Source organism: Salvelinus alpinus, chromosome 36 (assembly GCF_045679555.1).
Source record: "Salvelinus alpinus chromosome 36, SLU_Salpinus.1, whole genome shotgun sequence".
NCBI lineage: Eukaryota > Metazoa > Chordata > Actinopteri > Salmoniformes > Salmonidae > Salvelinus > Salvelinus alpinus.
In genome coordinates, this window is record NC_092121.1 from 1,511,462 (window position 1) to 1,535,863 (window position 24,402).

General features: G+C 42.7%; 1 protein-coding gene across 1 annotated transcript; it reads right to left on the reverse strand.

The window, feature by feature from the left end:
* Nucleotides 1-484: 484 nt before the first annotated feature.
* Nucleotides 485-18,431, reverse strand: LOC139565038 (uncharacterized). The gene is made up of 7 exons (XM_071385047.1): nucleotides 17,505-18,431; nucleotides 6,709-6,805; nucleotides 5,827-5,904; nucleotides 5,040-5,233; nucleotides 3,833-4,880; nucleotides 3,548-3,713; nucleotides 485-3,298 (listed from the first exon to the last, which is right to left on the reverse strand). The coding sequence occupies exons 1-6, from the start codon at nucleotides 17,571-17,573 to the stop codon at nucleotides 3,568-3,570; spliced, it is 1,632 nt and encodes a 543-aa protein (XP_071241148.1). The 5' UTR covers nucleotides 17,574-18,431; the 3' UTR covers nucleotides 485-3,298; nucleotides 3,548-3,567.
* Between the last annotated feature and the right edge of the window lie 5,971 nt (nucleotides 18,432-24,402).

A 24,402-nucleotide genomic window follows, 5' to 3' on the forward strand; every position in this document is an offset into this window, starting at 1 on the left:
CATTCTTAAAATAAAGTGGTGATCCTAACTGACCTTTAACAGGGAATATTTACTAGGATTAAATGTCAGGAATTTTGAAACTGAGTTTAAATGTATTTGGCTAAGGTGTATGTAAACTTCCGACTTAAACTGTATATAGAGCAGGTTATCAAGGACGTGATGGAGTCCAGGTGAGTGTCATAATGCACTTAACGATGATGACAGGTGTGCGCCATACTGTGCAGCCTGGTGACCTAGAGGCCGGAGAGGTAGCACACGTGATAGCTATGGATATTGATTACTGCATTGTTGGGTTTGGAGCTTGCAAGAGATGCATTTCACTGTACTTGTGCACGTGACATTAAACATTTTAACTTGAATTCACCTTAGTGGACAACTCAACCAAAATGTAAGTCAAAACTAGACGTTGAACTGACGTCTGTGCCCAGTGGGTAGCTTCTCTTACTTCACGACACAAAAAGCAGGATATAAGCTCACAGCCAAGTACACTTTCTCACATATGTTTTTTATAATCATATCAAAATAGATTTAAGTGGCAATTATCACAACATTCATTTTTTCATAACTCAAAACAAAACAGACAATAACTAATTACAGTTGAAAGAAGGCATTATGAACTATGCCACATTTTAAATATTTAAAATACGTTTGGCTGGTAGTTAGGTTATTTGAAGTGAGCAAAATATACCAGAAAGGTGACCTGCAGTGGCCCACACAGAAGCACTGAGCTTCTTTGCTTGACACATCTAACTCATGCTGATTTTAATATCGGACACTTTTATCAGGGCACTTCTTCTCTTCAAATTGTAGTGTTAGATTTTTCACCAAATAGTTTTACTAAACGGCCTTGTAAAATCCATAGGACACTAATAAACGAAGCTTGAACCCCATTTTTTTAGGACAACTTACTGTAAATCAATATTAAATGTCAACATTTTGTAGCAAAGGGGTGTTAAAACTAGGATTATTGTCCTACTGTATGATTTTTCCACAATCCCTGCTTTAGCTGGGTCACAATACTGCAGTCTCAGTCTGGGGCGTGTTTGTGTGTGCTGCCACAAATTGACAGAGGGAGAGAGATAGAGAGAAGCCCCAATTTCTGTATTCGGTAGTGCATAATTCTCTGTGTTAAAAATGACAATGGCGCCTATTCCAGTACCCTTGCTGTGTCTGTCTGCCTTTATTAAATAAAGCAACACACAGCCTCAGGATACACAAGGTCTGATTCTCTACTGTTTCCTATGCAGACAAGGACTGGTTAGCAATGAGCATTGTGAATAAGGGACTATCTGACTTATGGATTCATGAGTGTTAGTGATCAAACGCATAAATATGATTCTGTTCACATACTTACATATACTCTAACACTCAAACGGGCACACACGCGCAAATTGTACACACACGTGAGCACAGACACGCACATGCACACCCACACTGACACACAAAGTTATACAACGACACAAAGTCATTACCATAACTTGTCTATCATACAGACAGTGAATAACAGGCAACAGACAACACCTTTTCCCTTTTCAAAGCTTTTCATTGTAGTTACATTGGGCCCAATTCGATCAGATCCGCGTTCGCTTTAGCCAACATCCGTAGCGGTTGTTTTGGCGATTTAGGGCTGTCAAATCCGTAAGTGGCTCCCGGCATTATACCTAAAGCGGACATTGCCATTGGCTGAGTCTCATTAACAGAAATGCTTTGCAGCCTTGTTTACAAGTTCGAACACTGGAATGTGAGTTGTCAATCTACACATTGATTAGGATGATAGAAATCCTAATGTTTAATGAGTTTTTAATTTGAGCGTAATTCTTTCTTTATAGACTACACTTTATTTTCTGACTTTGAGCCAATTTGACGGCTCCAATCCTCCTCTAAAACCGCCAAAACATCCGCTATGCGGCTGTCCGCTATCGTCAGATAACGCGTGATCTGATTGAATCTAGACCACCGTCTGTGTGCACAAAGGCTGACGGCTCAAATCCTATTGAGACCGGAAGAGGGATCGATATTCAACCCCCCAAAATGCTTCATATGCAGTGATCCTATTGATAATGAACACAGGAGACCTATGTGATATAAGGAATCAATCGTGTTAAAGACAGACATAAAGGTGTAATGCAACCCCTGTATAGCACCTTGCATCTTTAATCACACTCTCCGAAAGAAGTGCGGAAGCCTCAGTTGAACATGAGAAGGCAAACCTGTGCATTGTTGTTGATGGAATTCCAGTGTTTCAGATCAAATTTAAATACAATTAAATATCTTTATAGAAAACGAGATTCTACATTGTGTAACTATTGAGACACGTAATATCTTTGCTGTGTAGTTCTATTGCCCTCCCTTAGTGTGGGAATAGTACATATAGAGCAGCTTAAGTACAATGTAGGGATACTGCTCGCATCAGTCAAGACTACCATTCCAACAGACCATTCCAACAGACTGTCATTTAAGACTGTCATTCCAACAGTCCTAGCTCATATAAATGTCATAATTTCTTTCCCATTGTCCCTGTAATATCTGCTCGCCATGGTATTTTCCAGGTCCTCTACCAATGTATCTTTCTAGTCGGAAAAAGAAAATGTCTTCTCCCATGTCAGAACCCAGTGAGCAACATTTTTGAAATATGTATTTTTGAAATATATTTTCAACCAAAAACACGTATTTTCAGCGTCTTGTGCTCATAGGGAAATTTGGACTGACATAAAAATGCTCTCTCTCCTTGGTCTTCTTGACACGCGTGATCAATCCACTTCGTGGGAGTTGTAATGAACCATGCCTCGGGTGAGCATGCAAAGAGTTTTTAACCAACTTGATCTCTACTGACTGGAGTGGTTTACTACGCTGTTGAAAAGTCATGAGGGAGGTCCAATAGCACTGTCCAGCAACAGTCCAACATCCTTGTGAACGTTCCAACGTTCTTCGAGTGTTCCAATGATATCTCCCAAAGTCCTAATGTTGTTTGAATGTTCTGTTCCAACGTTCCAATGTTCTTGATCCGACTGGGGGAACATCTTGTTGTTAATAGGAGATAAGCTTTTGATGGATCAGAGATATGTTGATGGGTCACCTCAACCTTGTATGTATTTACATCCCGTTCTTCTTGTCCCATATTTCTTTCCATCCAAGGGTTGTTTTGGGTTCACCAGACAATCATTAGTACTATTAGGGAATACCTCACGGTCACAGGATGAGCAGGTTACTGACACATGAATATTAACTCATAAGAAAATAATTAACTGCTCGCTGTCGCCATTGGATTGTCCAGAACAAAGACCGAGAGCATCACTCCCTGGATGAGAAGGAGAAACAGATTAAAAAAAGAAAAAATGGTTACATTCTAGACCAGGCTCGTAATTTTTGTATATGAATATACACTTTTCTTTGGAAAGTATCTTAAAGGCTTAGGAAAGTATTTGAAAACTGTTTGTAAATACTTTCCCCCAAAAAGTATTTTAAAGTGTTGGTATTTGAAAGTACTTGGAAAGTATTTGAATGGGTTTGGAAGTATTTATGTTAGAACGGATAGAAACTCTCTTACCTGCAGAGAGATTGTAAGTTCTACATTAGCATTGCTCTCATTGCAGCCTTGCTGATGCGCTTGCGGTTGTTCTTCCTCATTCTCTTCCTAGGTGGGCCGGGCCGAGCAGGTGGCCGGGGACCAGCCAGGTCTGTGGGCGCTCGCGTCGAAGTGGGCGACACTGCGTCTGGGAGAACAGGAATACAGTTTGGAATACAATTTAAACTGAGAAACATAAGTCCAAAACACATAGACACACAGACACGCACCACACACACTTGCTAGCTCACACTGTTCTCTGTCTACCTGTTCTTTGTGTGGTGGTTTGAGTTTGATGATGTTTATGATTAGGCCGAGGGTACTTCTGCTCCTCTTCTTCTTGCTGTTGTTTCTGTTGCTCCCGTCTCAGGTGCTCCTTCTCATCGTCCAGCCTCCTGTGGAGTAACAACAGCTCCTTCCTCTCCTCCTCCAGCTTCTCCTGTTCCAGTTGGAGCGCGTGCTGGAGCCTCCTCTCAGAATCAGGGGTCTCATTGTCTTTACGTCTTTGATCGGCTTCCTCAAGGGGAGGGAATCTGCTCTCGGGCCTCTGATTGGTTTCCTCCGTAGGATGGAATCGCTGTTCCGTTCTTCGATTGGCTCCCTCTCTGCTTTTGGTTTCCTCTGAGGAGGAGTTGGTCCCATGTCGCTGTTGCTTTGATGTGTCGGTGCGTAGCGAGGGACTCTGTGTTTGTGTGGGTTGTCTCTGTGTCGCCTGGTCTCCCTCCTCACCGAGACTCAGACTTCCCTGCTGCCTATCTCCCCTACTGACATTACCCTCAGTAATGTTAACTAGTGTGTCCCCTCGTGTCTCGACCCCGTCTCTCTTCTCGTGATCAAGTTGTGCCATGTCGATGTCCATTGCGGTTGTAGTGCCGTTGACACTACTACTGTCTCTCCCCTCCTCCATGTCATCGTGATGTCGACGTTCGGTCCACTCCTTAGCTCCCAGCTGGCTGGTAGCGTTAAGTACCCTCTGAGGATCCATCTTGTCATGGTCCAGCCCATAGCCCCCTTTCCCCTCCCCTGCGTCTGTGGAGGTGTCCTTGGGGTTCCAGTGCTGGTCCAGCAGGTCTTCCAGCTGGATCCTCTGGTTGTGCTTCAGTTCATCTCTGCGGTGCAGCTCCTCCTTGGATCTGGCCTTGGCTGGATGCCCCTCTCCTTTGTTGTCTTTCTGCTGTCTGCGGGGCGTGGACTTCTTCTTGGGGACGGCCGGGGGGCGAGGGGCGGGCTGGCAGCGACACTCCACGTGGTCGTGGACCGAGACGACTGCCTTGGAGTAGTTGGGCCGCTTCTCCACGTACTGGATCTTCATCACCTAGTGAGGAGGAGGTGGAGGAGATTAGAATTCAAAATGACTAGCCCTTTATTTGACCAGGTAGGCCTAGGTTAGCTGTGAACATTCTCTACAGAAGCAACCTGGGCAAGAGTTTCAGGGAAGAGGACAGGGGTTGAGATGGGGGCAGTGTATATGTACCTGTAGGTGCCTGGTGTGCGTCAGCACGGGGACACACTGCAGCGTCTTGGTGTTGCAGCAGCCGGAGCATCGCTGTACCTCTACACAGGGAGGCCACAACATGAAGTTGGCGTTGCTGCGGTCCAACATGGCACGGGTCACCTCCATCACCTCTGTCCTCACCTTACATAGTGCCTGCTGAGCCGGCTGGGCGTCTGAGGCAACAAAGACAGACAAACAAACAGACCATTTAAAACGTAATAACTTACAGGTTTCATAAGATGGGACAGTGTACATGAATCAACATATCAGACACATCATTGTAAATGTGCTGGAGTTAGCCTCAGGCTTAATGTTAAACGCATACCCTCTACACTGCTCAGTGCCTACAAAACAGCCAGCACATAGGCCTCACAATGTAGAAAATATTTAGTTTACACTAATTATACTGAAGGTATATTACTTATGCTGTTTGAAGAAATCACATGCTATTGAAACGGTGTATGCATGAGTTTCCATACTGTATGTGCTGCAGCTGAACGGTGTATGCATGAGCTTCCATACTGTATGTGCTGCAGCTGAACTATTTGGAGTGTAACTTGGGAGTTGCAAGTCGTATTTGTGTTTGTTCAGCAAATAACTAATGAATCGGTGACATACTTTAGATGTTTCTTTACCAAAACATGCATCACGCAACTCAGTTTGGATTAGATACAGCTGTCCAAAACCACCCAAGTCAACATGAGTGACGGAAATATGTGGAATTATGGCCTAGTGTCAGAGAAATATGAGGAAGGTGCAAACTCACCCAGACTCCTTGGTAGTCGGTTGCTAGTGTTGTTGGAGAGTTGTCCACTGGGCAAAAAATCATCCGAAACATCCTCATCTGAGGAAAAAAAACAATACACTCCAATATTAGTTTACAGATCTAATCAGCTCATTACTTCAATTGTTTATTGTTATGACTTTTACTCTGTGTGTGCGTGTGCGTGTGGTCTGTGTGTTTATCTGTGTATGGTTGTATGGTGCATGTGTGTGTTTATGAGAGACTTTGAATCATTGTTTATGTTTAACTTCCCCGTAATATATGTCTGTTTGTGTGGGAATTTGTTTCTGTCATAATCTCATGTTTGCCTTGAGACATGGAATACTTCACTCTTTGCTTCTCTTATCTCGTTGAGTTTGTATATACTGTTTACTGTGCGTGATGTTCGCTATTCAATGATGGGAATAAAAGCTGGGCAATATGTGTGTCTATTTAAGAAGTCTTTCTGCCCTCTGTGCCACTTTGGGTCTGACGGCTTGTCTGTTAGTCAGTCTGTGAGATTCTGTTTGTGGTATTTACTGTGTGTGATGTTCGCCTGTCCCTGTTGGGAATGAAATCTGGGATTTCATGTGACAAAGTTTTCATTATTTTTCCCTCAGTCTCTGTTGGTCGGGTTAGTTAGTTAGTCTGAGAGAGCCTCCATCTCTTGGTGTGACCAGTGTGTCTGGCTGGCTTGTGGTCCTGTATGGCTCAGTTGATAGAGTATTAGGCTTCGGAAGCCAGGATGTGGGTTTGAATCCCGGGGCCACCCATACGTTAAAAGATATGCACCTATGACGGTAGGTCTCTTTTGTAAACGGATTCTGCTAAATGGCATATGCATGTTGATGAGTATCAGTATAGTACAACGTTAGAGATATTTACCTATGGAGTCACTGAGCAGCAGCAGCTGCAGGTCCTCTATGGAAGAGATAGGGTTGCTCCTAACCAGCTCCATCAAACCTGGAGGGAGAGGATCCCCCTGAGAAAAAGAGATAAGACAGGAATAAAACTATATTCTCCCCAATCAGATATTTTCTCAGCTTCCCAATTTATTCTGTGTAGATATGGAAGCAAAGGGACAACAGCAGTGGTACATGTAAGCTCCCAAGTGGCTCAGCGGTCTAAGGCACTGCATCTAAGTGCTAAAGGCGTCACTACAGACACCCTGGTTTGAATATAGGCTGTATCACAACCGGCCGTGATTGGGAGTCCCATATCCCATTTCGAGTCCCATTACTTCACTACATTCCTAAAGAAAATAATGTGCTTTTTACTCCATACATTTTCTCTGGTTAGGGGGTAACCCGACTTACCCCCCTAATCATTAATGAAACAAGAGGATGAAGGAAATGGCTGCTTGGATTCACAATGGCCACTAAGAGGGGGTGAATGACTATTGGCCTTGTGTCACCTCATCTGCTAATACTTAAGGGTCACAGGAGTCAGGAAGGGTTCAGGAAGTAGTGGGGGATGGAGTGATTGAGAGGAGGAGGAGGAGAGGTGGATCAGAACAGAGAGATGGACATCAGGGGGAATGATGGAGGAATGGATGAAGAAAGGAGAAGAAGTTGCATCTATGGAGATATTAACTCTTGCTAGCTGGGTCTACCACTGTTTGACCTATTGGGTTCGAATCCCAGGTCTCCTGCACACCACAAAACTGGGTTAGCCTGCTGAGCTAATGTCTAGGCATTAATTCAGGGAGCTAACACAAGTCGAACGACCTCTGTCTGTTACATTAATCCACTCAGTTTCTTGTGAGAATAAGCCAAAGCACTTTGGGGAGCGCCTTGAGGAGGAAGAAGCCATCCGTGAACGGCATTCACACACTATTCATGTACATACCATTGACTTTTCCCCATTGTTGTTGGGCACTGCACAAAGTCAAGTCATACAAAAGGAAAATGCCATGAGTTAAATTAACATCTCTATTTATGTAGTGATGCCCCTGAGGAGCCATCCCAGTGATTTCCTCTCCTTGGCCCCAGTCTAAGGCTGAGGCCCTAAAAGCACCTAATTCCTTAGCGCACTACTTTTGACCGGAGCCATATGGGCCCTGGTCAAAAGTAGTGCCCTCTAAAGTGAATAGGGTGCCATTTGGGGCGCATTCAAATTGTGCTGGCTGCACACTATGGTCTGGGCCTTTGTTCATAGCGTGGCCACTGTCATGGCGATTTGTGTCTGAGCAGGAAAAATGAAATAAACACTTTACCCCACTGCAACTGCTAAACAAACCTGACGTAAACAGAAAATCATAACATTTACCCTATAATACCATAGGAATCCAAGAGATACTCTGGTCCTAATTTGGTGAACTCTAAATCAGAACTCTAAATCGCACGCACGCACACACGCACGCACGCGCGCACGCACGCACGCGCACACACACACACACAAATCAGCATCTGACTGAGTCACATCTGGAAGTTCTGGAACAGTCAGTGTCTTCAAAAATCTACGGTCATTCTGCTGATCACACAGGCGGAGACAGGCAATTATTTTAGAGCGTTCATACAGTAGATCTCTGTCTCTCTGAATAGAGATGGAAACAGAGACAGACCCAGGTTGCATCTCAACTGGCATCGTATTTCATACATACTGTAGTGCACTGATTTTGACCAGACCCCTATCGGACTTGGTCAAAAGTAGTGCACTAAACAGGGAATACAGTGCCATCTGGGAAAAGCCCAAGTGATGGATGTTTCATGGGAAGTGGGTTGAGCTGAGGAATGCCAGGTACAGGCTATAGGAGTAGAGAGGTGAGGAGTAATGATACATAATTATGGGTCTAGTTTTGCTGCCTGCCAGCATGCGAGTGTACACACACACACACACACACACACAAATGCACATACGCACATACACACACACACACATACGGGTGAACATGTGCGCACTGCACATTCTCACATGCAATCCCTAAAACCATGCCTAGGAGCACATGGTTTATGCATATGTTTATAGGAATACACACAAACATATTCAGACATTACATTATACAGCTAGACTCCATTCTGTGGGATATATATATATGACTGAACGGTTTCCTTTCTCTCCGGCAACTGAGTTAGGACGCATTTCATTTCCGGGACACACTTGTGGACTTGTTTACGTGCTGCTATGCGGTTTGTTGTTTTTACTTTTTAATTCTTGTTTAATATATTTATTTTTTCCCCTCGCTTGACTTTTTTTATTCAACTTTTTCACCCTGTATGCTTTATCTGGACATGGTTCTACACGACCTCCACCAGCCGAAGCTAAGTAGTAACGTTAACATTATGCCTTCTAATTGCAGTCGCTGTACTCATAATATACAGGAGAACCTTATAGTGAGGATAGCCGTGCTGCAAGGCCAGCTTCAGACGCAATCGTTAGGCAAGGGTAATTTAAGTGTAGGAAAGGATGAAACAGCGTCTGTGCCACCAATAAGTACAGATAGTAGTATAAATCCCCTCGCACAGTCCCTGCAGCCGGGCAATCTCAAGGCTTCTGGAAGGAAATGCTGTAGGAATGCACAACCGGTGTCGCTCATTCAGCCGACAGAAACTTTCAACCGGTTCTCCCTATTAATCAACGAGTCGGAGTCAGAGGCCGAGCCTTCTCTGGTCTCTCCTCCACCCGTTACAGGGTCTGAGACGCCGAAGCCTCCCACCATTTAGCTCTGACAAATTGAAAACTCTAGTCATTGGCGACTCCATTACCCGCAGTATTAGACTTAAAAAGAATCATCCAGCGATCATACACTGTTTACCAGGGGGCAGGGCTACCAACGTTAAGGCTAATCTGAAGATGGTGCTGGCGAAGGCTAAAACTGATGAGTGTAGAGAGTATAGGGATATTGTTATTCACGTCGGCACCAACAATGTTAGGATGAAACAGTCAGAGGTCACCAAGCGCAACATAGCTTCAGCGTGTAAATCAGCTAGAAAGATGTTGGCATCGAGTAATTGTCTCTGGCCCCCTCCCAGTTAGGGGGAGTGATGAGCTCTACAGCAGAGTCTCACAACTCAATCGCTGGTTGAAAACTGTTTTCTGCCCCTCCTAAAATGTAGAATTTGTAGATAATTGGCCCTCTTTCTGGGACTCACCCACAAAGAGGACCAAACCTGGCCTGCTGAGGAGTGACGGACTCCATCCTAGCTGGAGGGGTGCTCTCATCTTATCTATGAACATAGAAAGGGCTCTAACTCCTCAAGCTCCACAATGAGATAGGGTGCAGGTCAGGCAGCAGGCTGTTAGCCAGCCTGCCAGCTTAGTGGAGTCTGCCAACAGCACAGTCAGTGTAGTCAGCTCAGCTATCCCCATTGAGACTGTGTCTGTGCCTCAATCTAGGTTGGGCAAAACTAAACATGGCGGTGTTCGCTCTAGCAATCTCACTGGAACAAAGACCTCCTCCATTCCTGTCATTATTAAAAGAGATTGTGATGTCTCACATCTCAAAATAGGGCTACTTAATGTTAGATCCCTCACTTCAAAGGCAGTTATAGTCAATGAACTAATCACTGATCATAATCTTGATGTGATTGGAATGACTGAAACATGGCTTAAGCCTGATGAATTTACTGTGTTAAATGAGGCCTCACCTCCTGGTTACACTAGTGACCATATCCCCTGTGCATCCCGCAATGGCGGAGGTGTTGCTAACATTTACGATAGCAAATTTCAATTTACAAAAACAAAATGCGTTTTCGTCTTTTGAGCTTCTAGTCATGAAATCTATGCAGCCTACTCAATCACTTTTTATAGCTACTGTTTACAGGCCTCTTGGGCCATATACAGCGTTCCTCACTGAGTTCCCTGAATTCCTATCGGACCTTGTAGTCATAGCAGATAATATTCTAATTTTTGGTGATTTTAATATTCATATGGAAAAGTCCACAGACCCACTCCAAAAGGCTTTCGGAGCCATCATCGACTCAGTGGGTTTTGTCCAACATGTCTCTGGACCTACTCACTGCCACAGTCATACTCTGGACCTAGTTTTGTCCCATGGAATAAATGTTGTAGATCTTAATGTTTTCCCTCATAATCCTGGACTATCGGACCACCATTTTATTACGTTTGCAATCGCAACAAATAATCTGCTCAGACCCCAACCAAGGAACATCAAAAGTTGTGCTATAAATTCTCAGACAACACAAAGATTCCTTGATGCCCTTCCAGAAAAATCAAAAAATCAGTTAACCACCTAACTGAGGAACTCAATTTAACCTTGCGCAATACCCTAGATGCAGTTGCACCCCTAAAAACTAAAAACATTTGCCATAAGAAACTAGCTCCCTGGTATAAAGAAAATACCAGAGCTCTGAAGCAAGCTTACAGAAATTGGAACGGAAATGGTCGCCACACCAAACTGGAAGTCTTCCGACTAGCTTGGAAAGACAGTACCGTGCAGTATCGAAGAGCCCTCACTGCTGCTCGATCATCCTATTTTTCCAACTTAATTGAGGAAAATAAGAACAATCCAAAATATATTTTTGATACTGTCGCAAAGCTAACTAAAAAACAGCATTCCCCAAGTGAGGATGGCTTTCACTTCAGCAGTAATAAATTCATGAACTTCTTTGAGGAAAAGATCATGATCATTAGAAAGCAAATTACGGACTCCTCTTTAAATCTGCGTATTCCTCCAAAGCTCAGCTGTCCTGAGTCTGCACAACTCTGCCAGGACCTAGGATCAAGAGAGACACTTAAGTGTTTTAGTACTATATCTCTTGACACAATGATGAAAATAATCATGGCCTCTAAACCCTCAAGCTGCATACTGGACCCTATTCCAACTAAACTACTTAAAGAGCTGCTTCATGTGCTTGGCCCTCCTATGTTGAACATAATAAACGGCTCTCTATCCACCGGATGTGTACCAAACTCACTAAAAGTGGCAGTAATAAAGCCTCTCTTGAAAAAGCCAAACCTTGACCCAGAAAATATAAAAAACTATCGGCCTATATCGAATCTTCCATTCCTCTCAAAAAAAAAATTAAAAGCTGTTTCGCAGCAACTCACTGCCTTCCTGAAGACAAACAATGTATACGAATTGCTTCAGTCTGGTTTTAGACCCCATCATAGCACTGAGACTGCACTTGTGAAGGTGGTAAATGACCTTTTAATGGCGTCAGACCGAGGCTCTGCATCTGTCCTCGTGCTACTAGACCTTAGTGCTACCTTTGATACCATCGATCACCACATTCTTTTGGAGAGATTGGAAACCCAAATTGGTCTACACAGACAAGTTCTGGCCTGGTTTAGATCTTATCTGTCGGAAAGATATTAGTTTGTCTCTGTGAATGGTTTGTCCTCTGACAAATCAACTGTACATTTCGGTGTTCCTCAAGGTTCCGTTTTAGGACCACTATTGTTTTCACTATATATTTTACCTCTTGGGGATGTCATTCGAAAACATAATGTTAACTTTCACTGCTATGCGGATGACACACAGCTGTACATTTCAATTAAACATGGTGAAGCCCCAAAATTGCCCTCGCTAGAAGCCTGTGTTTCAGACATAAGGAAGTGGATGGCTGAAAACGTTCTACTTTTAAACTCGGACAAAACAGAGATGCTTGTTCTAGGTCCCAAGAATCAAAGAGATCTTCTGTTGAATCTGACAATTAATCTTGATGGTTGTAAAGTCGTCTCAAATAAAACTGTGAAGGACCTCGGCGTTACTCTGGACCCTGATCTCTCTTTTGACGAACATATCAAGACTGTTTCAAGGACAGCTTTTTTCCATCTACGTAACATTGCAAAAATCAGAAACTTTCTGTCCAAAAATTATGCATAAAAATTAATCCATGCTTTTGTTACTTTTAGGTTAGACTACTGCAATGCTCTACTTTCCGGCTACCCGGATAAAGCACAAAATAAACTTCAGTTAGTGCTAAATATGGCTGCTAGAATCCTGACTAGAACCCAAAAATTTGATCATATTACTTCAGTGCTAGCCTCCCTACACTGGCTTCCTGTTAAGGCAAGGGCTGATTTCAAGGTTTTACTGTTAACCTACAAAGCGTTACATGGGCTTGCTCCTACCTATCTTTCCGAGTTGGTCCTGCTGTACATACCTACACGTACGCTACAGTCACAGGACGCAGGCCTCCTTACTGTCCCTAGAATTTCTAAGCAAACAGCTGGAGGCAGGGCTTTCTCCTATAGAGCTCCATTTTTAGAATGGTCTGCCTATAGAAGTGAGAGATGCAGACTCGGTCTCGACCTTTAAGTCTTTATTGAAGACTCATCTCTTCAGGAGGTCCTATGATTGAGTGTAGTCTGGCCCAGGGGTGTGAAGGTGAAGGGGAAAGCACTGGAGCAACGAACCGCCCTCGCTGTCTCTGCCTGGCCAGTTCCCCTCTCTCCACTGAGATTCTCTGCCTCATACCCTATTACGGGGGCTGAGTCACTGGCTTACTGGTGCTCTTCCATGCCGTCCCTAGGAGGGGTGCGTCACTTTATTTTATTTCACCTTTATTTAACCAGGTAGGCCAGTTGAGAACAAGTTCTCATTTACAACTGCGACCTGGCCAAGATAAAGCAAAGCAGTGTGACAAAAACAACAACACAGAGTTACACATAAACAAACGTACAGTCAATAACACAATAGAAACATCTATGTACAGTGTGTGCAAATGTAGAGGAGTAGGGAGGTAAGGCAATAAATAGGCCATAGAGGTAAAATAATTACAATTTAGCATTAACACTGGAGTGATAGATGTGCAGATGATGATGTGCAAGTAGAGATACTTGGGTGCAAAAGAGCAAGAGGATAAATAACAATATGGGGATGAGGTAGTTGGGTGTGCTATTTACAGATTGGCTGTGTACAGGTAAAGTGATCGGTAAGCTGCGCTGACAGCTGATGCTTAAAGTTAGAGAGGGAGATATAAGACTTCATTTTCAGTGATTTTTGCAATTTGTTCCAGTCATTGGCAGCAGAGAACTGGAAGGAAAGGCGGCCAAAGGGAGTGTTGGCTTTGGGGATGACCAGTGAAATATACCTGCTGGAGCGCGTGCTACGGGTGGGTGTTGCTATGGTGACCATTGAGCTGAGATAAGGTGGGGCTTTACCTAGCAAAGACATATAGATGACCTGGAGCCAGTGGGTTTGGCGACGAATATGTAGTGAGGGCCAGCCAACGAGAGCATACAGGTCGCAGTGGTGGGTAGTAACCCACTTGAGTGGGTTGAGTCACTGACGTGATCTTCCTGTCCGGGTTGGTGCCCACCTCGGATTCGTGCCGTGGGGGAGATCTTTGTGGGTTATACTAGCCCTTGTCTCAGGGTAGTAAGTTGGTGGTTTGAAGATATCCCTCTAGTGGTGTGGGGGCTGTGCTTTGGCAAAGTGGGTGGGGTTATATCCTGCCTGGTTGGCCCTGTCCGGGGATATTGTTGGACGGGGCCACAGTGTCCCCCGAGCCCTCCTCTCTCAGCCTCCAGTATTTATTCTGCAATAGTTTATGTGTTGGGTGGCTAGGATCAGTCTGTTATATCTGGAGTATTTCTCCTGTCTTATCCGGTGTCCTTTGTGAATTTAAGTATGTTCCCTCTAACTCTCTCTCTCTCTTCTCTCAGAGGACAGTGCCTCAGGACTACCTGGCCTGATGACTCCTTGCTGTCCACCCCAGTCCACCTGCTGCTGCTCCTGTTTCAACTGTTCTGCCTGCGGTGAACCCTGACCTGTTCACCGGACTTGCTACCTTGTCCCGGGCCTGCTGTTTTCGACTCTCTCTCTACCGCACCTGCTGTCTCTAACTCTGAATGATTGGCTATGAAAAGCCAACAGACATTTGCTCCTGAGGTGCTGACCTGTTGCACCCTCTACAACCACTGTGAGTATTATTATTTGACCCTGCTGGTCAACTATGAACGTTTGAACATCTTGGCCATGTACTGTTGTAACTTACAATCTCCACCCGGCACAGCCAGAAGAGGACTGGCCACCCCTCAGAGCCTGGTTCCTCTCTAGGTTTCTTCCTAGGTTCCTGCCTTTCTAGGGAGTTTTTCCAAGCCACCGTGCTTCTACATCTGCATTGCTTGCTGTTTGGGGTTTTAGGCTGGGTTTCTGTACATCACTTTGTGACATTGGCTGATGTAAAAAGGGCTTTATAAATACATTTGATTGATATAGTTGATTGAGGGAATTCCCTGATGGTATGACACCTCATATGATAACTAGCTACAGGCATGTACACTAATACACCACTGGATGGGAGGATGTATAGATGACAGAGAACTACTTCAACTATACCTAACAATACTTTCTCATCAATCCTTACTGCCACCTCCAACAACCTGTCCTTAGGGCAATTCATATGATTTGGGATGTTTATTTGCGTCCCCCCGAGGCTGCCTCCAAAAGCCTAGTCTTTGACATGACAGATGTGGTGGACGCCACACACCACTGGCAGCTCTGGGAAAAAGACACACTAGAGGAAGTCATAGATCTGATAGCATGAAAGCAACTGAATGGCATTCAAGGAAACCCAGCAAAGAAGGGGTGCGCCGAATTTCACCCTGTTTAAACATTCATTTCCCATAACTGAAGACTGTGTGTGTGTATATTGTCATGACCCACATAGTCAGAGCTTCGTTTCACTACAATCCCTTCCCACAGCCACTACTGCCAATTCCTGTGAATGTCACAAAGATGGTCCAATGTAGCTCAGCTGGTAGAGTATAGTGCTTGCAATGCCAGGATAGTCGGTTCAATTCTTGGGACCAGTAGTATGGCAAATGTATGCACGCATGACTGTAAGTTGCTTTGGATAAAGCTGTCCGCAAAATGGCATATACACTGAGTGTACAAAACATTAAGAACACCTTCCTAACATTGAGTTGCACCCCCCACCCCTCCCGTCTTTTGCCCTCAGAACAGCCTCAATTCGGTGGGCCATGGACTCTACAATGTGTCGAAAGCGTTCCACAGGGATAATGGCCCATGTTGACTCCAATGCTTCCCACAGTTGTGAAGTTGGCTGGATGTCCTTGGGTGGGGGACCATTATTGATAAACACTCTAAACGTGTGAAAAACCCAGCAGAGTTGCAGTTCTTGACACAAACCAGTGCTCCTGGCACCTACTAACATACCCCGTTCAAAGGCACTTAAATATTTTGTATCGTCCATTCACTATCTGAATGCCACATATACACAATCCAGGTCTCAATTGTCTCAAGGCTTAAAAATCCTTCTTTAACCTGTTTCCTCCCCTTCATCTACAGTGATTGAAATCGATTTAACAAGTGACATCAATAAGGGAGTATAGCTTTCACCTGGATTCGCCTGGTCAGTCTATGTAACGGAAAGAGCAGGTGTCCTTAGTGTTTTGTACACTCAGTGTATATTATTATATTCAAGTTAAGGCCTCTTTGGCCTCTTTTCAAGCCTATCAAAATGAGACCCTCATACTTAAATTATATCGCCTCTCTTAAAGATAACCATAAGGGGACAGGACTCACCATGGTATAATTCACCATGCACTTGACATATGTCATATGCAGGACGTATCCTGGGGAAGGAACTTTTAGGATACTTGCTGTGTATGCTACGATACAAAGTACATAGAATCGACTCTAGCGGTCAAGACGAGGCCCCTCTCTCCTTGAGCGAAACATTTTTTCCTATTCTTTTTTAACTGTCATCATGTGTATTAAGGACCGCAATGCCATGATTCAAAACAATAGTCAGCCATCGCATGATTAGAATGATTTATAGTTGTGTTGCTGTGACAAGCGCTCATCCTATTGCTAGCCTGTCAAATATCCTGTGGACACACACACGGTCTTGCTTCGCTCCCAGGCATGTTTCATGATGGGTCTGGTGAGATTTTACATGGCCTCCACCTTCCACTCATATGGTGTTTATCGACAGGTTTATGAGTTTAGACATCTGGAGAGGGGCCCATGTTGATCATGAGCATGTGGACAAGCATTGGGGGAGTTATGGGGCCCAACAAATGAGTGCATCATCAGAGCATGTGTCCCAAGCGTACCAAAGGAAAATGCATGTTAATGGAGAAAGATTGTTATTTTCACTTTGGGATTCTGGACTATAAGACGTTTATGTTCTGTAGATGGGTCTGCCATGTGCTGTAACTGTCCTATGGTTACCTTGCCAAGCAGGGCCCAATCGGATGTCCTCACCATGAGGCCCTCACAGCCTGAAGTGAAACTCAGGACTGTTTAAAATGTATTTTATATAGAAGCATTAAAGCCATGAGATGAGCTGTCATAAGGTGTGGTTTAGATGAGGAGCAGTTTAACTTACAAGACACAAACTTAATTACTATATACTTCATAATTGCTCAATAATTACAAGTGCACATGTGGTTGTAGGCCACAGCCATACACTAAGTGGAGGGGTGAGGGGCCTGGTTCACATTTATTTTGTACAAAACAATATTCAATGTAACAAGTTGGTGCCTTTTTGTTTAGAGAGCACACAAGCCCCAGTGCAAACGTTGTTAAAATACAATGATCCTGAAATTCAACAATGGTCTATAATTGGGGCCTGGTGTCAAATATGCTCAATAATGGTCCCTAATGTTAACATTCACAGTGAAATGAAACAAAGAAAATTAACTTAGCCTTTAAAATGAACTAAACAGATAAACATATATTTGGCAACGAACCGTTGAAAGGGCAATTAGACCTAGATTTTTAATTAATTGACTCCGTCACATACCTCTGCGCTGCCCGACCGCAGACATGTCGCAAACAACGCGAGCAGCTGAACCCAAACCCACGAGCTCATCTTGCTGCCCAGGCTGGATTCTCCGCGATAGACCAAGCATTTATGGAAACAGCACGAGTCTCTCCCTCAGCACTAAGCGCAGGGACAGCGGCTCGCTCTGTGGAATTGGAACTCCTGGCGTTGCGAGCGGACGGACACCCACGCTTGTCTCAGCAAAGTATCCAGTCAATTAGCAATTGTTGCCTACTCAATGATACGCTTCCCACGCCGAACGTCCACCGAGCTCGAAATTCCACTGTCAGGGGACTAGGGGAGTAAGTCGACTTTTTTAAAGATGATTTGGTCCATCTTGAATTGATGTGTTAAATCCCCAAGGAACTGTTGGTGGTGTGTTCCAAACACAATCTCCTGCGGTCGGGACGATAGTCTCAGATAGTTTGGTATCACACAACTCGAGTCATTAAAAGTTATAGTGTGAAATTAAAACATCGAATGTTTTAGCCTATGGCTTTAAAATAGACCTCTTACATTATCCTAAAAAAATAATCAATGTAATGAGAAAAATATCTTCGGACCAATTTAAATTACTTGCATACATAAAACAAAGCTTCCAAACAATATTATAGACTAGAATAGTAAAATGTTATTTATAGGCTACACATTAATATAGGCTAATGCTAGGTTATCCCTCGAGACATCAAAACTTTTCAAGTTGATTAAAATCCCTTTTTATGTTCCTTTTCCACGCGTTGTAGCCTACATGAGGTTATTCTCTCCTTATAACGCACGGTGCGCCTCTAAGCGCAGCACAAGTGTGGTAGCATACAATGGGAGTTTGCTGTCCGCTCCTTCGTCACAGGCTTATCAATATCCAAAGCTCTCTGTGGCGCGGTGCGCGTCAGCCCTGTTCCCTCCTGATTACGCCGCTACCGCACGGGACAGGAGAGCTGATTTCCTAGTTTGTACAGTATCTCTCCCGCCCCCTGAAGGCAGGGCCTATATAAAAAGGACTGACTGGGCTACCGTCTTGAGGGGTCTTAAAAGGTCTTAAAGGAGAAGTCTCGTGTGAGTTAATTGCAAGGGTTTATGTCTGCAATCATGTATTTTTTTGGGCGACCCAACCAAATTCACACAGAAATGTGTGTTATAGATCTGTCATTCTCATTGAAAGCAAGTTTAAGAAGCAGTAGATATGTTCCACGTGCCCTATTTCTAAGCTTTCCGTTCTTAAGTTTCGTTTTTGCATCTTTTACTTTCGGTTTAGTACACCAGCTTCAAACACCTGAAAATATAATATTTTTGGTTATGGAAAATATATTTCACAGCGGTTTAGATGGTACAAAGATTCTCTACACTACTCTACACTTGCTTGTTTGTTAAATAAACTGAAATTAGGTGAACTATTTGAATTTTAGCAACCAGGAAATGGCTGCTTGGCGATTTCAGCATACTTTTAATAGCCTATTAGCACAGATGTTTGTAAGTACAGTACACTGTAAAACAAATCCTGTTAATGTCATGGTTAATTACTGTATAATCAGCAGTAACATATTTATGAACTGAATACAGTAGATTACAATAAATTACATTGCATTGTGGGAAAAATGTATACTTCGGGGAAATGTTTTGTGTATTTTGGAATATTACCGTAAAAATGCTGGATAACATACAGTAGCAGTTCACTTACTGTATTTGTGAATATTCAAATAAAAAGGCCACACTTAATGCATACAGGCAACAAAATCAAAGCAAATCCTCTGAAGCAAAAGAGAAAACGTTTTTGCTAATTGTTATTATAAATGCAATATTTATTCTTTAGGTAATCGGTACAAGTCTGGCAGACTAAATATCCTGAAGCTTCTGCACATGTGCCGATCATGTTCTGCGCATGTGTATGTTCTCTACTTTATGCGGTGAGAACAGGCTACTCAGGCGAATGGTGCTTGTTTAATAAAGTTAGACCAAAGCTGTCTGCAAGATCACATAATGATAGTATTCTACATAACATAACTGAATGTAATAGCATAGTATAACTTTGCTGTAAGACAAAAACACCACCTCATTCAAAAGATATGAAAGATAAGTCTTCAAGTTTTACCATGAAACATCCATGCAGCATCTGCATACCAATCATTTGATCTCAATCAGTTTCATGGGGATAGGAATTTAGATCTTCTTGAGTTATACACTGTTGTTTCAAAGTAGCCTACAATGTTGTTTGGAATCATGTACTGTACAGTGGGCGAATTTTAGAGCAGGTGGTGTTAACAAACTGCAGTGGTGGAAAAATTACCCAATTGTCATACTTGAGTAAAAGTAAAGATACCTTAACAGAAAATGACTCAAGTAAAAGTGAAAGTCACCCAGTAAAATACTACTTGAGTAAAAATCTAAAGCTATTTGATTTTAAATATACTTAGGTATAAAAATATATATTAGACAAACCAGACGGCATGATTTTCTTGTTTTTAAAATTTACGGATAGTCAGAGGCACACTCCAACACTGACATAATTTACAAATGAAGCATTTGTGTTTAGTGAGTCCGCCAAATCAGAGGCAGTAGGGATGAGCAGGGATGTTCTCTTGATAAGTGCGTGCATTTGAGAATTGTCCTGTCCAGCTAAGCATTCAAAATGTAACGAGTACTTTTGGGTGTCAGGGAAAGTGTAAAGAGTAAAAAGTACATTATTTTCTTCATGAATGTAGTAAAGTAAAAGTAATCAAAAATATAAATAGTAAATTAAAGTACAGATACCCCAAAAAACGACTTAAGTAGTACTCTAAAGTATTTGTACTTAAGTACTTTACATCACTGACAAACTGTAGCATAGCCTACTTTTGGCCACATGAAAGAAAATTGCGGTGGTGTTTTTGTCTTACAGTAACGTTATACTATGCTATTATATTTGGTTATGTTATGTAGAATACTATCATTATGTGACCTTGCATACATTGACTCAACTTTGGTCTAACTTTATTAAATGAGCACCATTCATCTGAGTAGCCTGTTCTCTACGGGTAGAAGTTTTCCTCAAGGATTTTCATGTGCTTAACTCTTTTCCGTTCATTTTTATCCTTAAAACCTCCCCTAGACCTTGTCGATGACAAGCATATCCATAACATGATGCAGCATCCAATATGCTTGAAAATATGAAGAGTGGTGCTCAGTGATGTGTTGCCTTGGATTTTCCCCAAACATAACGCTTTGTAAAACAGGACATACAGTTAATTTCTTTGCCACATTTTTTGCAGTTCTACTTTAGTGCTTTATTGCAAACAGGATGCATGTTTTGGAATATGTTTATTCTGTACAGGATTCCTTCTTTTCACTCTGTCATTTCGGTTCATATTGTGGAGTAACTACAATGTTGTTGATACATCCTCAGTTTTATCCTGTCACAGAGTTGTAAAGTCACCATTGCCCTCATGGTGAAATCCCTGAGCAGTGTCCTTCCTCTCCGGCAACTGAGTTAGGAAGGACGCATGTATCTTTGTAGTGACTGGGTGTATTGATTCACAATCCAAAGTGTAATTAATAACTTTACCATGCTCAAAGGGATATTCAATGTCTGCTTTTTATTTTATTTTTAACCATCTACCAATAGGTGCCATTCTTTGTGAGGCATTGGAACACCTCCCTTGTCTTTGTGGTTGAATCTGTGTTTGAAATTCACTGCTCGACTGAGGGACCTTACAGATAATTGTATGTGTGGGGTACAGAGATGAGGTACTCATTAAAAAAATTATGTTAAACACTATTATTGTACACAGAGTTCATGCAATTGTTTATGTGACTTGTTAAGTACATTTTTACTCCTGAACTTATTTAGGCTTGCTATAACAAACGGGTTGAATACTTATTGACTCAAGACATTTCATCTTTTCATTTTTAAATAATTTGTATAATCTGTAAAAATGTCTAAACACACAACCTATTTCAGATATTATGACCTTTCCTACAGTATCCGCTCATGTTTATGGAACATTTCTGGACAGTGCTGCCTGTGACTCAGCAAACTTAGACTCACTTAGACTTAAACCCCGAAATAGCGAGCCAACATTATGGACTGGATGCAATGCTTACAAGTTGATTAGATTTGTTGATACGTCTCTGTTAATGCAAAATAAGACATGTGTCACATATTTTATAGTTTTCGTTATACTGTAGAAAGGGAAAGCGAAAAAAGAGGAGAGAAAAAGGAGAAAAGAGAGCGGAAGAAGTCACAGCCAAAAGAACTAGCTCACTGAGTGAGCTTCAGCAACGGTGTTGAGAAACACCACATCACTTGTTAGCAGATACGTATGTCATTAATGTAATAGGAAAATAATACAGTGCTTTGCTGTGAATTGCCAGGGACAAAACCACATTGCGGTCAGGGAGGAGATGTTCATTGCTCAAAGACAGAGAAGTGACTGTGTTTGGCATTTTGCACTGAGGCTCATAGAAGCTGTGTGGGTGTTAGAGGAATCGGTCCGGTTGAAAACTGTTCAGTGAAACATTGTGGTTTTAAAGAGAGGACCAGAGGTCAAGTTTGGATGAGCTACTAAAATGTGTCAAGGCTGAACTCTATTCCCCGTCCAGCCTCTTTCAGGCTCTCTGCCTTTATGGACATTTGCTCTCTTGTCACATCATGATCATTGTCCTTGAACATGAGCTCAGGACAAATTTACATGAGCTTTATTATATAATTATGTTATATTTAAATTCAGTATGTAGGTAGTCACCTTACACTTTACTCAGAAAGAAAGCATTCCAAACTCCAGACAGCACCACACTCCATAATTACAATGGAAACCACACTCCATAATAAGTGTTGCCTGCAGTTATGGCAAAGTTCTCCATTTGCTTTGGAGGTTGCGTTGAAAGAATATAGACTAGTTCCATAGTCTCTGCTGACCACACATGACCACCAGTAGGGCTGCTGCCGGAAGGTGCCTAATTAAAGCCTGATGAATAATGTGATGCCATTGTTTCTGTTCTGCCTGCAATCGATGGAGGAAACTGAGCTGTTGAGCTATATATATATATATGTGTGTAGTCCTATGTACATAACGTTCACACATTTATCCAAGGCCACGAGCTGTATGGCATATCCATTATGAGTCAAGTCACTGGTGGAAGTATTAGTCATGATAATGACGGAACGAACGCAAGAGAAAGAGAGAGAGAGAAAGAGAGAGGACGAGTGAGTTAGAGAGAGCGAGGGAGGGAGAAAGAAGAGTGTAAAATAGAGAGAGAAGTAAGAGAGACAAGATAACCACGATAGTAATTTCATTACTGAACCATATCATACATTAACAGCTGGAACATCTGTTAACATCTGTTTGTATAGAACATCTCGTCTGAGAGGGAGGACATCATCCTTTGACCCTCAAAAGTCTCCGTCAGGGAAGAAGTAGTATTTGGGTTCTAGTGGGGGGTCAGAGTAGAGGTTTAAGTGGGGAATGGGGGGACTGAAGTGGAATACGGGTCGAGGCCTATGTTGGGGCTGGAGGTAAGAACAACACCAAAGGCTAATGGACCATAATTAGGCAGGAGGATTGACCTTAACTCAACTCTGAACTGGCCCGAGGCTCCACTGCCAACAGCAGGCTACACCAACCTCCCCACTCTGACGGAAAAAAGTAAACAAACCCAAAACAGGGTAGCTTTTAATGCTTAGCAACATTCATATTTGTGTTTATATTAAGGACATTTATATTGAAGCATTTGAATACAGTGTGCTATCTATTTAACCACTAGGCCACGATGGGAAAAACAGAATCAAAGTAAATACCAAGAGCAATGGAAAATTAGCTCTGGAACCCTTGACCCCTTTTGGATCTCTGAAAAAGCCCTCAAATATTTTAGCGAGTGCTGTCATTTCTCAATGGCCGATAAAGCTCTCTCTGTTTGGAGGAAATGGGATCGAGACAAGGCCAGTGAGTGTAAGTGTGCGAATGTGCGAAGGTGTTCAACATTGCACATTTAATGTAACTGAATGCTGCTCATTTATCTGCCTCTATAAAACGATCCATCTTATAAAACGACACATCGTTGTGTGTATTCGTGCATGAAACGTTCACCTTTCTGTTTTATGTTATGTATGTTATGTATCTGTATGTGGCAATAAGAATGTACTGTACATGTATGTTGGTATGAACGTGTGTGTGTGTTTTGTAGGAATGTGTGTGTCTATGCTCCATACAGTATGAATGTGATGTGGTTATTAAGTTGTCACTTCTGTAGAGGGTGATTTATGCTTCTCTCTCCCCTTCATGGTTTTGATGTGAGCCGTTATGGTCCCAGGTGTCTCTGTGACGCGGGCAGATGTAGGATCCTCTGTTTGATCTGAGTGCTGGTCTTGTCTGTGGGGAAATCCCTCTCTCATCAGATGTATACTGTACCTGCTCCTCCCTTTCCATTTCTATCTCTCCCTGGAAAACAAATACAGGTACACACTCCACTCAAGCTGCAGACTCTCGTCTCGGCTATAGCTTAAGATTTGGCTCATCAGGATTGTACAGTATAATTCTTCTCTGTATTGCCAGCATTGCAGCCATCTACTAAGTCTTCTACTAAACCCTGGCCTACAGTTTATCTACTCTCCCTCATCTACAATGTTCCCCTCAAGAGATGGAAGATATACCTTTCCACGTAGCAAATTATCCAGTGTTAAATCAAAACTGAGTGTTAAATTAACACTGGTCCAGTGTCTATACAAGTCCACACTTTTTATTGTTAAATTAACACACTGCTTAGTGTAAAGACAAATTTGCATATTTCCCAGAGTGCCTGGCCTTTCGAGTGAATTGTAGATTTAACACCAATGACTGTATTTGTTAGTGACAAAGACAATGTTGTTGCGTTCACCCATTTTCAGTACAGTGTCCTTCACCAATTGAGA